This window comes from Sapajus apella, unplaced genomic scaffold (genome assembly GCF_009761245.1).
Source record: "Sapajus apella isolate SASKATOON/1434 unplaced genomic scaffold, GSC_monkey_1.0 scaffold3, whole genome shotgun sequence".
NCBI classification, from domain to species: domain Eukaryota; kingdom Metazoa; phylum Chordata; class Mammalia; order Primates; family Cebidae; genus Sapajus; species Sapajus apella.
The window spans coordinates 28,401,113-28,415,465 of record NW_022436943.1 but is presented as its reverse complement, the minus strand read 5'-3'; the positions used below and the strand labels follow the sequence as shown (position 1 = coordinate 28,415,465).

Sequence of the window (14,353 nt, the reverse complement as noted above, 5' to 3'; positions counted from 1 at the left end):
TCGAAAAAAACTTTATAGCACAAATCACTCTGCTCTTCTAAACTTCAATTGCCCTTACTTTATCTTCTTTAATGGTCTTAATTATGATGTATTTCCTGGCTCCCTTACATAGCTGCTTTCTTCTTACTCTTCTGTTTTAGTTCAAATATCACTTCCTTAGATAAGACTTCCAGCACTATTCCATCAAAAATAGTTCCTTCCCTACCCCAATCCCACTAGGTTACATAAGAATTTTAAATAAGAGCACTTAAAACTATCTAAGTTTAACTTTTTAGGGAATACTTTCTCTCAAAAAGATAATTTCCATGAAGAGAGATCTTGAATGTCTATGTCATTGTTATGTCCCCAGCACCTAGAATAAGGCTTGATACATACATATTTAGTACATATTTGTTGAACAAATACATTTTTGGAATATAAAATATCTTTATAGTAGGAAAATAAGAATTTCAGAAATAACCGTTCCTTTATGCAGAGCAATTATATTGTATTATAGTTTAATATACCATATAATAACCAGGAATGATTTGAGTCTAGCATAGCCAAATTTGCTTATTTGGCTATAAGGAGATTTTAATAGTCTGTCTTGCAATTTTACACCTATCTTAATACTCTTATTTTCACTACTAACACCTGCAATCTAGAGTTGACTATAATTCTGAGTACAAAATGTACATTTGGGCATTGGAAAAATATCCAAAGAAGGAATTTGAATAGTTTAAAATGATTTGTATTAATAATATGATTTTGGCCACCTGCTAGACATTTAATGAAAGATGTCTCCAATTTTAAATACAGCTCTTCGAACTTACATGAGAGAAGTGGTAGACTGACCATGGTTTTTTGTTTGTTTTCCTTTTTGAAATTTATTTGCTTGCTCTTTAAGTGGCAATTTTTTCATTTTGGCTAGTCATTTATTTTTATTTTTCGATTGGTTAAAGCATACACACAGGCATACATACACACAAATTATCAACCTTCAACCTTGTCTTTTTAACAATGATGAAACCGAGACTGGAGAAATTAGGAAACTTGTCTAAAATCACATTGGCCTTCAAATTTCATGCTTTATTGTTTATACCAACATGCCTCTAAACAGGGCAACAGAGAATAAAACATTATTTGTTTTATTGTTCTTTAACGAAATCATGTTTTTTTTTTTAAAGAAAAATCTAGAATTAAGTAATTTGTCTTGTTTCTGGTGCTACAGATGAACAACTTAAGTGTTCAAAGTGTAGTCTAATACCAGTTGTACTATTAAAAGAAATTTTCTTTTTTAAAAAATAATCCTGGAAGTGGGTATTATTCAAAGGCCTTACTAATTCATTATTACAGGTTACTGATGTATTAAATCTGGATTCAAAATCCTACCGATTTTCCTTATAACAAACATAAATTACAAGTAGAGTTAATAATGATATTTATCTAAAAAAAATCTCTTGGCATAATTGGAGTTGTGTAATAATAAGCGCTATCATTCTTTGATTATTTATTATAGACAAAACTTTGAAACAAGTTCTTTACAGATATTTCTTTCAATTTCTTTGAAATTACAAAAAAAGAAATAAGAGTTTCTAATTTATATGGTAAAAAATTCTTCATTTAAGTAATTGTATATGCATATAACTTATTTAGCCATTGCTCCATTATTTAATATTCGTGGTAACGTTTTTATTGTTACAAATAATGCTTAGCGAACATTTCATACATATGTTTTTATTTGAATTTCTATTTCTACCAAGTCAAAAGTCTATGAGGATTTTTACGGATCTTTATTTATATTGCAGAAGTGCTTTATAGAAAGGTTATGCTAAATTTCACTGCTACTCTGTTACCACAGTCTCACCATGTTTCGTTTTGTTTTATTTTTAATTTTTTATCTCCATATACAGGCATCACCATAGTGTTTTAAACAGGTGAAACATGATATCTCATTTAAAATAGTATTGGTTGGGTTATGATTGAAATATAATTTTTTCATATATTTACTTACCACTGCATTTCTTGTTTAGAGAAATGTCTGTATATATCCTTTGCCTGCTTCTTCTATTAGAGTTTTATTGAATATATACTTTATAAAAATAACTCAGATGTTAAGCCTTTTAATATTTTATCTGAGTTGCAGCAAGTATCTTTCCAACTTGCGTGCCTTTTAATTTATGATGATTTTGATATTCTAAAGTTTATACATGCCACACTCCAGTCAAGGTTCTCCATCTTTTTAAATTTATTTCATTGTTTTTATTTTTAGGAAGGCTTTCTTTTTCCACAGAAATAAATATTTTCTGCTTTCATTAAAATATAATTAACCCCTTACTAAACTAGCTAGAGTTTACTAAGATTAATAAGAAGTGTTAAGCAACCAGCCCAAAGTCATATCCCTAGTAACTGGCAGAACTTGAATTATAATTCACACATGCCTGATTTCAATGCTCTTGCTCCTTCCACCCAACTATGTTTTTCAGAAATGATAAAGTTTAAGAGTACAGGTGCCATAAGCCTGATACCTGGATTTGCTTGACAGTTATCTCCTAAACTAGTAGTCACAAACTAGCATATCTGCAATGCGTGTAACAAATAATTAATTCTAGATGATGAAAAGAATGCATACACATCGAAATGCAGATGATTTGAAATAAAAATTCAGTTTTCATGTGTTTTTATAAAAAATAACATTCTTCATTTATAGTGCTTACTCTGTATTGGACACAGTTTTCATGTATTTTGCATATTATATTTTGGCTAACTTAATTTTGCAATATCCATTTGAGGTACTACCATTATTATCCCCATTTTACAGATGAGGAATCCGAGGCATAAAGTAACTCTCACAAGATCACAGAGCAAGTAAGTGGTGGAGCTGATTAAAAAGTTTAGTTCCAGAATCTGCTTTCATACTGCTTCTCAGACCAGCATTTCTTACAGGAACAAATATTTTCCCTAACAGCTGAAATTTTTAGGACACAGAGTTAAGGTGGGTGATAGGCCTAGGTAAAACAGAATGTTATAGTATTCAGAATGTATGAGTAATATATTAATAAATTAGTAGTAATATCGTAAATTCAGGATTTAATTTCCAATTTAAATGAAATTTTATATCTAAAAAGAACTAAAAAACAGTGCATTCCAAACCTCATTTTAAATGACTTATTTATTCACCAAATAGCTATTTATTTCATAGTTATCTGTTCCATGTTGGGGTATCATTAATCTTTTGAGTTCCAAGAGCTTTAACTCTTTTCTTTAATTAGAATATTTATAAACTTTAGTAAATTGGGCTTAAATATTACACTATATCAATAGAAGCTGTCATATATGTGATCTATTTTTATATTATATGTACATATATATTTCATTTGAGACTTGTTTACATGTATCATGATATTACTTAACAAAATACATAAGCTTAAGCTTATATAAAATATTCCTATATACCAATATTTACAGTATCTAGCCTAGTATTGATCATAGCATTGACACTTTGTGCCTGCTTACAGACTGGGCAATTTACATTTTCAAGATTTCAGGGTACTAGGGTTATATAAGGTTTTCATGACTGAGCCATCTTGAGTATCTCAGTTTTCTACTCTCATCAATAATATTGAGTTCATAAAATAAAGGATGTAATCAATGCACACAGAGTATCAATAAAATGAATAGAATGTGAAACACAATAATTAAGATTTAGGAAAATTTCAAGAACAGCTTATATGTGCATTTATATGTGTTCATACATACACGTATGTTAAATTACTACTATAATCAATGTTGCTTCTTTACTGTTCAGCACATAAGTATACCAAAATGCCACATAAAAGCACAGAGCATTCAAAATATGTCACATATGCCACTCAAATCTGACAAGAATTGAAATACAACTTTGAAATGCTACATGCTATAGTCCGAATATTTGTGTCCCCCCCAAAATTCATGTAGAAACCCTACCCACTAAAGTGAACATATTAGGAGATGGAGCCTTTGGCAGGTAATTAGGCCATGAGAGTGTTGTGAGGTTAGGGCCATAATAAAAGAGGCGAACACAGACCCATTGCCTCTTCTGCCATATGAAGACAAAGGGAAAACAGATTGCGGTCCATGAACCAGAAAGCAGGCCCTAATCAGACACTAAAATTGTTTGTGCCTTGATCTTAGACTTTCCAGGCCCAGAACTGTAAAAAATAAATTTTTGTGAATTATAAGCCTTGCTTATGACATTTTGTTACAGCAGTCTGAATGAACTAGAGAATACATTATCAATGGGCAACATTCAGAGTAATCAGAAAACCAAAACAAAAAAGCATATTGTAATTGTATTAATATTAAGAAGTTTCACTTAGCTAACCCTAATAGAAAGTGATTATTTTACTAAGCATTATAATTATAACACAAAATATGTTACTCATTCCCAACCATATTTTTATTAAGAAATATTTGAAACCTATTCAACTTGAATTGTTAAGCTTTTCAAATTAACATTAGTATTGGAAGACAAATGGATCATTCTGAAATAGTAATTTTTAACATTTTCTCAGACTCTTAAGGTAGCACAGACCCAACTATAATAATAATTATTATTAAGATAATATCATAACAAATATAAATATCATAATAATTGATCTAAGAGACTGGTGAGAAACATAGCTGACAAAAGATTTCTTTATACTGAGATCTCCTTATGAGTATAACTGATATATTACACAAGCACTTATCTTGTCAGATGCTCTAAATTAGGTCTGAAGGTAATTCTAAAACTTTATGTAGTTGAAACGTAAGATGTTGTTTTATGTAACTTAACAAATAGTACCTTAAAAATTTACTTTGTGTTAGACTTGTTTAATAATTATTTTAAAAAACTGTCATATGAAATTTCATGAGTAAGAAGAAAAAGTATAATATACCCTAATAAAGCATGCTACTTCTCATTTAAAAGAAACTTGATTATGATTTGCAAGTGCTAAGTTAACATTTTTTGCTGCTTCAAAATCAATTCCTCCATTAATTATGTAGAATGATGATGTAGTGACTGTAATTGGACCTTGTAACACAACTGAAGGTCTTATAATTGTGGTTTAAAATATAAAACACACACTTTGACCAAATATGTTAGCCAAGTAATTGGACTTGTGAAATTATTTCTCCATCATATATTGGGCTAAAGTGGTGTTTATAAAGACAGATAACCAACTTGCATGTTCATTAGAGATATAAGTGACAGTTTAATAAAGATATTACCTTTGGTCACATACTACAGTCAGATTTTGAAAAGACTTAACTTTAGCTTGCTTTTATTAAACAGGTGAAATACATTCTGAACTGCTTGTCACAAAATTTACTGCTTTCTTTTCTTAAATGATTTCCTTTTTCTGTGAATGTTTTCTTATCCTTTGTATTATTCTCTCTTTACTCCTACTTACTTTGGAACAGAATGCACTAGTCTTTATCTCTAGGCTCATTTGAGTTTGTAGAATCCCAAACTCACATATTAGGGATCTGTAACAGACATCCAGAAAGTTCAACATTCAACTTCCTCATACCAGGAGGAAAAAGGGTGTCATAGATCTATAGCTACCATTGTAATTTTAAAAGTGTATGTTAAGAAAGACTTCAAATTATATTTAGCTAACTATGGTAACAATTTAGAACTTAATCTTTAAGGACAATAAAACATTCTTGCCTCCATAAATTTAAACATTCAACAGATATCCTAGGTACGTTTTATTTTTTTTGTAAGAAAAGTTGCTTCCATTATTAATCCTCTCCTCTTTGGAGTCTTCAAATTCTCTCAACCAAGTCTTTTTCCTCTGCCTTTATGCATATCATGAAGATTCCTTTGCTTGACCTCTAAGCTGTACCTCTGAATTTTCTTCCCCCTCTAAGCTTAAATTCCTTATTTTTCTCCTTGTTTTGCCACTACTAAATTACACGGTTCATTCCTTCCTTTCCCCAGCACTCATTCCTTTCTTAACATTTTCCAGTCAGTACTGTCAAAACCCTACTATCCTGAGTTTCTTTCTCTAATTCTTCCTGCATTGCTTAGAGACCTCCTAATCTTTTCCACTGTGGTCTGAAACCATATTCCTTTTACTTAAATACAATATATCCCTCGGCTTCATCAGAGAATGTTCATTTCCCTTTTTATCATGAATGGAATGTTGACCCTTCAAGAATACTATCTCCCTCAGAAACATTCTGAGGGGAAGCTGCTCAAAATCCTTGAACTTACATATACACCATAGAAGCCTAGAAGCATTCTTCTTGGTATGCATTGCTGCTTCCACATGTTTACTTTTCCAATCTTATGTGAAGTCTATGTCTTTTATGTTCATACCATTATTCCTCCTTGTTGCTACCATCTATAGTCCAGGCAATTTCTTTCACATATATATCAAGCTGAGGCCCTCAATAATTTCAATGTCTGTATAAAAATGTTAGCATTAAAATTTGTTGCTTTCCCCCAGTTAGAATGGCGATCATTAAAAAATCAGGAGACAACAGATGCTGGAAAGATATGGAGCAAAAGGAACACTTACACACTGTTGGTGGGAGTGTATATTAGTTCAACCATTGTGGAAGATAGTGTGGCAATACCTCAAGGATCTAGAAATAGAAATTCCATTTGACCCAGCAATCCCATTACTGGGTATATACCCAAAGGATTATAAATCGTTCTATTATAAAGACACACGCACAAGTATGTTAATTGCGGCACTGTTTACAATAGCAAAGACCTGGAACCAACCCAAATGCCCATCAAAGATAGAGTGGACAAAGAAAATGTGGCACATAAACACCATGGAATACTATGTAGCCATTAAAAAGGATGAGTTCATGTCCTTTTTAGGGACATGGATGAGTCTGGAAGCCATCATTCTCAGCAAACTGACACAAGAACAGAAAACCAAACACCGCATGTACTTACAGGCGGGTGTTGAACAATGAGAACACATGGACACAGGAAGGGGAGCATTACACACTGGGGTTGTTGTTGGGGGAACTAAGGGAGAAATTTAGCTTCCCTACGTGGTGGGAGGTAGGGAAGCTGTGAGGGATAACATAGGGAGAAATGCCAGTTACAGGTGACGGGGGAATGGAGGAAGCAAACCACCTTGCCAAGTATGTACCTATGCAACAATCCTGCATGATCAGCACATGTACCCCAGAACCTAATGTACAATTAAAAAGAAATAAAAATAAAATAAAATTTGTTGCTTTATTTGCATTCCCAAACTGTAATCTATGTTCTATCGTGGAAAATCACACCCAGAAAGAAACATTGTATCTTCACATTATCTGGAATTGTTCAACATCTGAAAATTCTGAAGATTATTAAATTCTCTCTGATAATAATCTGCTCAATTTGCCTCTATTCCCTTAGCTATCACCACAAAGTTCAGTTCTTTCACTGAGACCTTCTTTCCCAATTCATCAAAAATTCTGCATGATTTCACATGACAAAATGATTTAACACAATTAATTCTTCCCAATCCATTCAAACATTACTTCAACTACCTTCCTTGCCATCCACCCTTAACATCCCGTCTCCTCTTCTTTCTATATAATTGCCCAGAAAGTTCCAACTGTGATCCAAATGATTAATGACCATATCCGAAGTGTGCTAATGAGCCAATCATCACACATTCTTAGAGAACCAATGCCATCACAAATTTAGGGTCTCCACTCAGCTAAACTGTAACCATTTTTCAGGATATCCTTGGTGAGCTCCTTGTCGAATTCCCCAGGGTATTCTTAACTTTTAATTCCCAAGCCATCAAGAAGCCTAGTTTACATTAGCTACCTTCAGTTTTTTTTTTTTTTTTTTCTTTTCCGTCTCCTTTTCCTTCTCTTCTATTTGGTTTCTAACCACAACAACTTTATTGAATCAATAAGAAAAATATCTTTATTGACTAGTCCTACCATTTAACAATATATTTGTCTTCTCTGGAATTTGTCACTGCTGATTATACCCCTTTATTGAGATTCACTTCTTTCATAGATTTTTAAAAAATTCTCTTCTTTCATGGATATTCTACTGTCTTTAATCATTTTCAACACAGTTTTCTGGCTTGTGTTCTTCCATCCATCCCTTAAACATAAATAAGTGCTGGTGATCTCCAAATTTTGATTCTTGGCTCTCTTCTTATTTTTCATATGCTACTGACAATTCCATTAATTCCAATGGCATCACTTGAATGCTAATATGCTACCCTAGCCTATGTCCCTAGCCCAGACTTCCCTCCTGAGTTCCAGACTACCAATCACCTCTATTAGATATTTATACTTGAATATTTCAAATGAGGCTTACATATTAGCTATCCTAAAAGTGAACTCCATTTTTCCCCTAAAACTTGTAAAAATTATATTCCCTAACCTGATAAAATGTACCACCAAACACTTTAGTCACCTGAAATTACCCTATGCCTCATTTTCCTGCATCAATAATATCCAGTCTGATCAGTGACCAAGACTTGTAGGGTCTACATCTTTATGTAACTTCTTATGTATTGTTTGCCTCTACTTATACCTTAATTCAGACCATAATCATTTCTTAACTGATTCATCACACTATCCTCATATACAATATTTCTGCTTATATTAATCCATTCCATCCTTTACATAACCACCAAAGTAATGTTTCTAGAAACAAATATCTGACTTACTCTGTTGCTTTATATGTTTCAATAACCTACATAATCTTTATAAATCTGGTCTCTTCCTACTTTTGCCTAAACTTGTGTGAAGCCATGGCCATACTGCTTCCTCTACCTGAAATGCTCTCTACACAAGAGGCCAACAGTGTTCTAGCTTTTAATATTCAACTAAATTCCTCCATGAAGTCTTTCTTGTATTTAATATCTATCCTTCCCAGGGGAAAGGAATCATACCATCTTTTCTGATTCCATTACATTTTATATACATGTGTGTATACATATGTACATACATTTTATGTGTGTGTGTGTGTGTGTGTGTGTGTACACATATTCACACTAAAAAAAGCCTGCAAGGATAGGGAGCTATTTTGTGTGTCCTGTTATTTCCAGCACCTAGAACAGTACCACATGTGTTTAATGAATGTTCAAGTTTCAGCTCAAGTGTTACTTCTTCCAAGACACTTTTTCTGACCATCTAGTTGAAATAAACTTTATTTCACTTTATGTCTTTGTAGAATATTTGTCAGAATAATCTGCACTGACATATTAACAGAGGATGTTATCCACATCTCTTAACTCTTCAGTGATATTGATAGCTTTTTTAGGGTATTAGGTCTTTGGTATTCTCTACAGTGTAGAACACTGATGAACTCATGTTAGAAATCAAAATTTGGAATTATTTAAAAAAAATTGAAAACTAGTTTTATGTCTAAAATGTTTGGAACCAAACATATATATGTGTGTGTATACTGGGGGGTAACTATACATACATACACATACACACAAATCCCATTTGCCTTTAGTCAGTTTATGAAAAAATTACATATATATACATATTACATAAAAATTAATTACTTTACTTTTATCCATCTAATTGGAGCAGTCACTGTTGATAGTTGAATATACAAATACCTAAATTAAAATGATCATATATTTAATATTTTTTTATATTACAAAGGAATGAATAACTATGAAATGAGTAAAAAAATGATTAAACATTTCTGGGACAAGTTAGATAAATAAAATAATAACAAAAAAAAGCAGTAGAAGAGACAGACCTGCATATCTTCTCCTTGTAGAGTCCAGTTCTTCTGTGATCACATCGTGTAATGGACAGACATAGACAAAGGAGATGGGAGTGAGTGGATGTACTCAAAGGGTAAAAAGTGATACTGAAGGAAAGGACCTCTAATCATTTTGAGAAAGAATCCTGCGTACAGTTTTAGGGAAGATATAATCAAATGCATTCCACAAAAAATACATAAGAACTGATGGCAAGATGATTATGCTACTATAGGCTAGCAGATTCAGAAAAATAAAAGTTAGTATAGAAACAAAGAGGATCCCAAAGTTTACAATTATTTATGTATAGCAAATCCTGAACACCAATGCTGAAGAAAGATACCATTAGTAAAAACAATGTTAGTTGTATGACCACATTGTTCAAGACATTACTGAGTCAATATAAAAATCTATTACAATGCTTTCAAACTTTTAATTATCTGCAGAAAAAGATTTAATTGAGTCATCATCAAAAAGAGCAATAAAATAGTTCCAACAGATTTCTATTCCTTTTATGCTTCCCCAGTAAACCAGTGCACACACAAAAACAAAGAATGGTCATCAGGCCAATATTTCATTGAATTATTTCAATACAGCAAAATATTATTAAAATGTTATGAAGTAATAAATACAGCACAAGTTTTTATTTGAAGAGTAGCTGAAATATACGGCTTCATTTCAGCATCAAAAATCCAAATTAACCTTCAATGTAGACAAATTTTCTTTGATCATATTCTTTTTTAATGCCTACCTGTTCAACAGATTCTTACAAATGCCACTTTATAGATTATTAAAATTTATGCTGGAAGGTATCCATCCAAATCCATCAACTATAACAGATATGACACATGTTTTGGAAAGACTTTTCTCCCTAGTGCTAGTGAAGTAGCTCAGATAACATTTTATACAGTGACTGGAAAACAGAAAAATGTCTGCTAAACTCAGTGTTCTAAAAAAAAATTTCTTCCGAAGATATTAGTGAGTTAGTATGATTGACACAGATGAACAATATGCGAAAAAGCCAAAATTTTATATTTTAATTTACTCACTTAGCTTTGAATCAGATACCACAAATTCTAAAATCAAACACCACATTTAAGTTCTTGCAATAGCTACATCATTATTTTTGAGTGATTTATATAGCAAAGCATATTGTATCAAAATATACTTGCAATACCAACGTATTCAAATTATAGCTCTTTAGAGAATTATTTCCTGTAACAAATTTATCCTTTTATATGAATAGTGATAAATGAAAACTTTCCATTCAACTAAGTCCATTAGTGCTAAGATGATCAAAACAATTTTTCTTAGAAAAAAACCAGAAATATTAGTACGAATTATAGAAAACTGGAAAAAAATGACATTTTGAAACTTAATACCATTTTATTATTATTTGAACACATTTTTTCACCTGTTGAAAATCAGACATTAAATCTCATCAGACATTAAATCTCATCACAATTACATTGCAAATCACACTGTTAACAGGATTAACCACTAGGAAAAAAAATCTTCATATTCTCCTGAAATTTATTAATACACATTAAAATTATACGTGCTATGTTTTTGTTTCCACCCTCAATCCACCTACTTCTCAAGGAAGATAAGGTAGGACAATCACAGTTTATTAATAGCCTATGCTAATGCCGACTTTCACATGTTGCATTGTGTTTTTATACACAAAATTTCCCTAGATACACATTTTCTAGATTATTAAAATAGTTTCCTCACATGTTAAAATGAAATTGGTATGAAGTGGATGAAATATGGTTTCCATATATTCCATCTTTAAGAAAATATTTTATTTTTTGCATAAAGTATAATAATGACATAAAGAAATGAAGCTTCTTTCTTTACCTAGTATTTTCCTATAGTTTGAATTACTTTATGTGGCATCAATGCAATGGCTTTCATATTATATATCCAAACATGAAAAATTATTCTCAATTCACTCAGTTAATTTCAGTGAATAACAGAGGCACACATAGTTCCAGTGACTTACCCAATGATACAAAACAAGTTCAGTGGCAGAGCCAGAAATAGAACAGGGGTCTCCTGATTACCAGGTCAATTTTCTTTGTACTAGATGCTATATGACCCAATGAAAACATGTAAAATTAAAAGTCAAACAAAGAAGAAAAACAATTCTCTCATGGTGATGCCTGAACTGGATGTTTTATTATACAGTATTTAATTAAAAATTTTTTTTAAAAAGTGGTACATTCTACAACTGTCAAGTAATTGACCAATGCTTTCATTTGTAAGGAATATGGCAACACTTATCTTAGAATCAATAATAAAAAACTTTTTTTCAGGAAGTGCAAAATATATTTGACTAATAAGGGGATGAAAATAAAATATCTGAAAATGATCTCACTACTAACTAAAAGTATCAATTAAGTCATTTTCCATAGTTTATCTGAATACGATCCATTAATAATTAGTTCATAATTAAGCTTACATAAAAATATAACTTTAGCAAATTAAAATTCATGTAAAGCATATCTCAAAATAGAACTATATTTGTATCATGTATATTTTAAATATTTTTGGCTTTGTGGACTTTCTGTGGTTACAGTTTTATTATGTATTATTGCATTTAAACAGCCTCATTTAAAAAGAGAAATTTATAGTCAACTACCTTGCTTAAGCAGCTACGTGTTAGGCAAATGGTAACATGCTATAAGTACTTTTTTCGCATATAGTATCATAATAAATAGCAGACTTTGGTGAACCTTGAAAGTAGCTAAGAATATCCCCTCTACTTCTCCCATACTTCTCATTACCATGCCACAGTCAAATATTCTACTTTTTAGTGCAATTAATGAAGGGTTCTAATGAGAACTCTTTCTTTTTCATTTATCCAACAACCAGTTACAAGACTCTTCTGCAACTAATAAACCCATCTTTTCATCTAATCAATAACCAGGTAAGACTGATTAAGGATAGTAAAAGTATTCCCTCTTTTAGGTGCCCAGATACTGTCACAATTATGTCTGGATCTTTGTTTTATTTATTTATTTATTTATTTATTTGAGACGGAGTTTCACTCTTGTTGCCCAGGCTGGAGTGCAATGGCGCGATCTCGGCTCACCGCAACCTCCGCCTCCTGGGTTCAGGCAATTCTCCTGCCTCAGCCTCCTGAGTAGCTGGGATTACAGGCACGCGCCACCATGCCCAGCTAATTTTTTGTATTTTTAGTAGAGACGGGGTTTCACCATGTTGACCAGGATGGTCTCGATCTCTTGACCTTGTGATCCACCCACCTCGGCCTCCCAAAGTGCTGGGATTACAGGCTTGAGCCACTGCGCCCGGCCTGGATCTTTGTTTTAGACATAAAATAATGAAGAGTTTCTTTGTAGAAACAAAAACAAGTGCAGTAGTTTTTGTTCATTCCATCATACAAAATAAATTATTTTCACAAATTACAGTGAAATAAAAAAAACTTATAAAATATAATGAATAAACTCATAAGCACCATTCAATCACTTATGGTAAATTATTTTACAATAAATATTTTAAAATTTAAGATACTATTAAGTTGTAAACTATTTAATATAAAAAGCAAGATGGGAATGATTTCATTATTGTGTATTACAGAGCGTGCTTACACAAAACTACATGGTATAGCCTACTACATACCCAGGCTATGATACAGTCATAGTGCACCTAGGCTACAAACCTATACAGCATGTTTATATTCAATACTACAGGCAACTGTAACACAATTGTATTTTGTATATCCAAATGTAGAAAAGATACAGTAAAATACAGTATTATAATCTTATGGGACTACTGTCATATATGCATCCTTCTTTGACTGAACCATCATTATGTGCTGCATGACTGTTTATCTACATATCTCATATACAGATATTAATGCATATACAAAATCATTTTCATTAAGCATATTTGGTAATACGATAAGCTCATGAAACTATGATGTCAGCTTTTATGTAAAATTTAGTGCAAGCTAAGAATTCTTCCCTTGTCAATGTAATAATGTTTTAACTGTTATTATGTTTCAACTGAACACATATCTCAAGTTCAAACAGAAATGATTACCTGTAATCAACTTAAAAAAGTCAAACACATGTGGCTTGTTTATTCACAAATGCAGTTTTCACCCACAGTGTTTGATATCTATCAAATTTTGTTGACTGGTTAATGTTCTCACTTACCACCATTTACAATAGGCATACACTTGGTACTGTTACCAGATTTAACTGTAGTTGAATAACATATGTTTATGTCTTATGGGAACAAACATACGTAAACAAGGTTCCTGACACAATGAAACAGAAGCATGAAAATTCTAACTGTATATTAGAATTTTCACATAATTAGAATCTAAGCATAGTGTGAGGGCTCGTTAAAGTTCATGGAGCCTTAGAATGTTTCCTTTGGGTGAAGAAGAGATACCTTTTTTAAAAAAAAAAACAAGAAGCTTAAGTAAGCACCTAGTAGGAGGGCCTCAGTGATACAAGGCTTATCAAGTTTACAGATGACAAACTAGAACATCTCCATAGTGACAAAACCTTTTTGAAAAATTTCTCAAACCAAATGATGTGGTTTGAAAAATTTCTCAAACCAGTCATTTCTAAACTAATTATTTCCTATAATTTTGTCTACAACCATAA

The 14,353-nt window shown here is 31.8% G+C and overlaps 1 protein-coding gene across 50 annotated transcripts in view; it reads right to left on the bottom strand.

Annotated features, from left to right (window-relative positions):
• RIMS2 (regulating synaptic membrane exocytosis 2) overlaps positions 1-14,353 on the bottom strand; it is a 692,961-nt gene that overhangs the window by 195,894 nt on the left and 482,714 nt on the right. For 19 of the 50 annotated variants that reach the window (XM_032245837.1, XM_032245921.1, XM_032245944.1 and 16 more), the window contains one exon: positions 9,707-9,739. The exons of 27 other annotated variants lie outside the window; for them this stretch is intronic. In XM_032245837.1, the coding sequence (XP_032101728.1) occupies positions 9,707-9,739 (33 nt within the window). The remainder of the gene's footprint in view (positions 1-9,706; positions 9,740-14,353) is intronic. 4 more of the 50 variants (XM_032245846.1, XM_032245882.1, XM_032245911.1 and 1 more) reach the window with 1 other exon arrangement.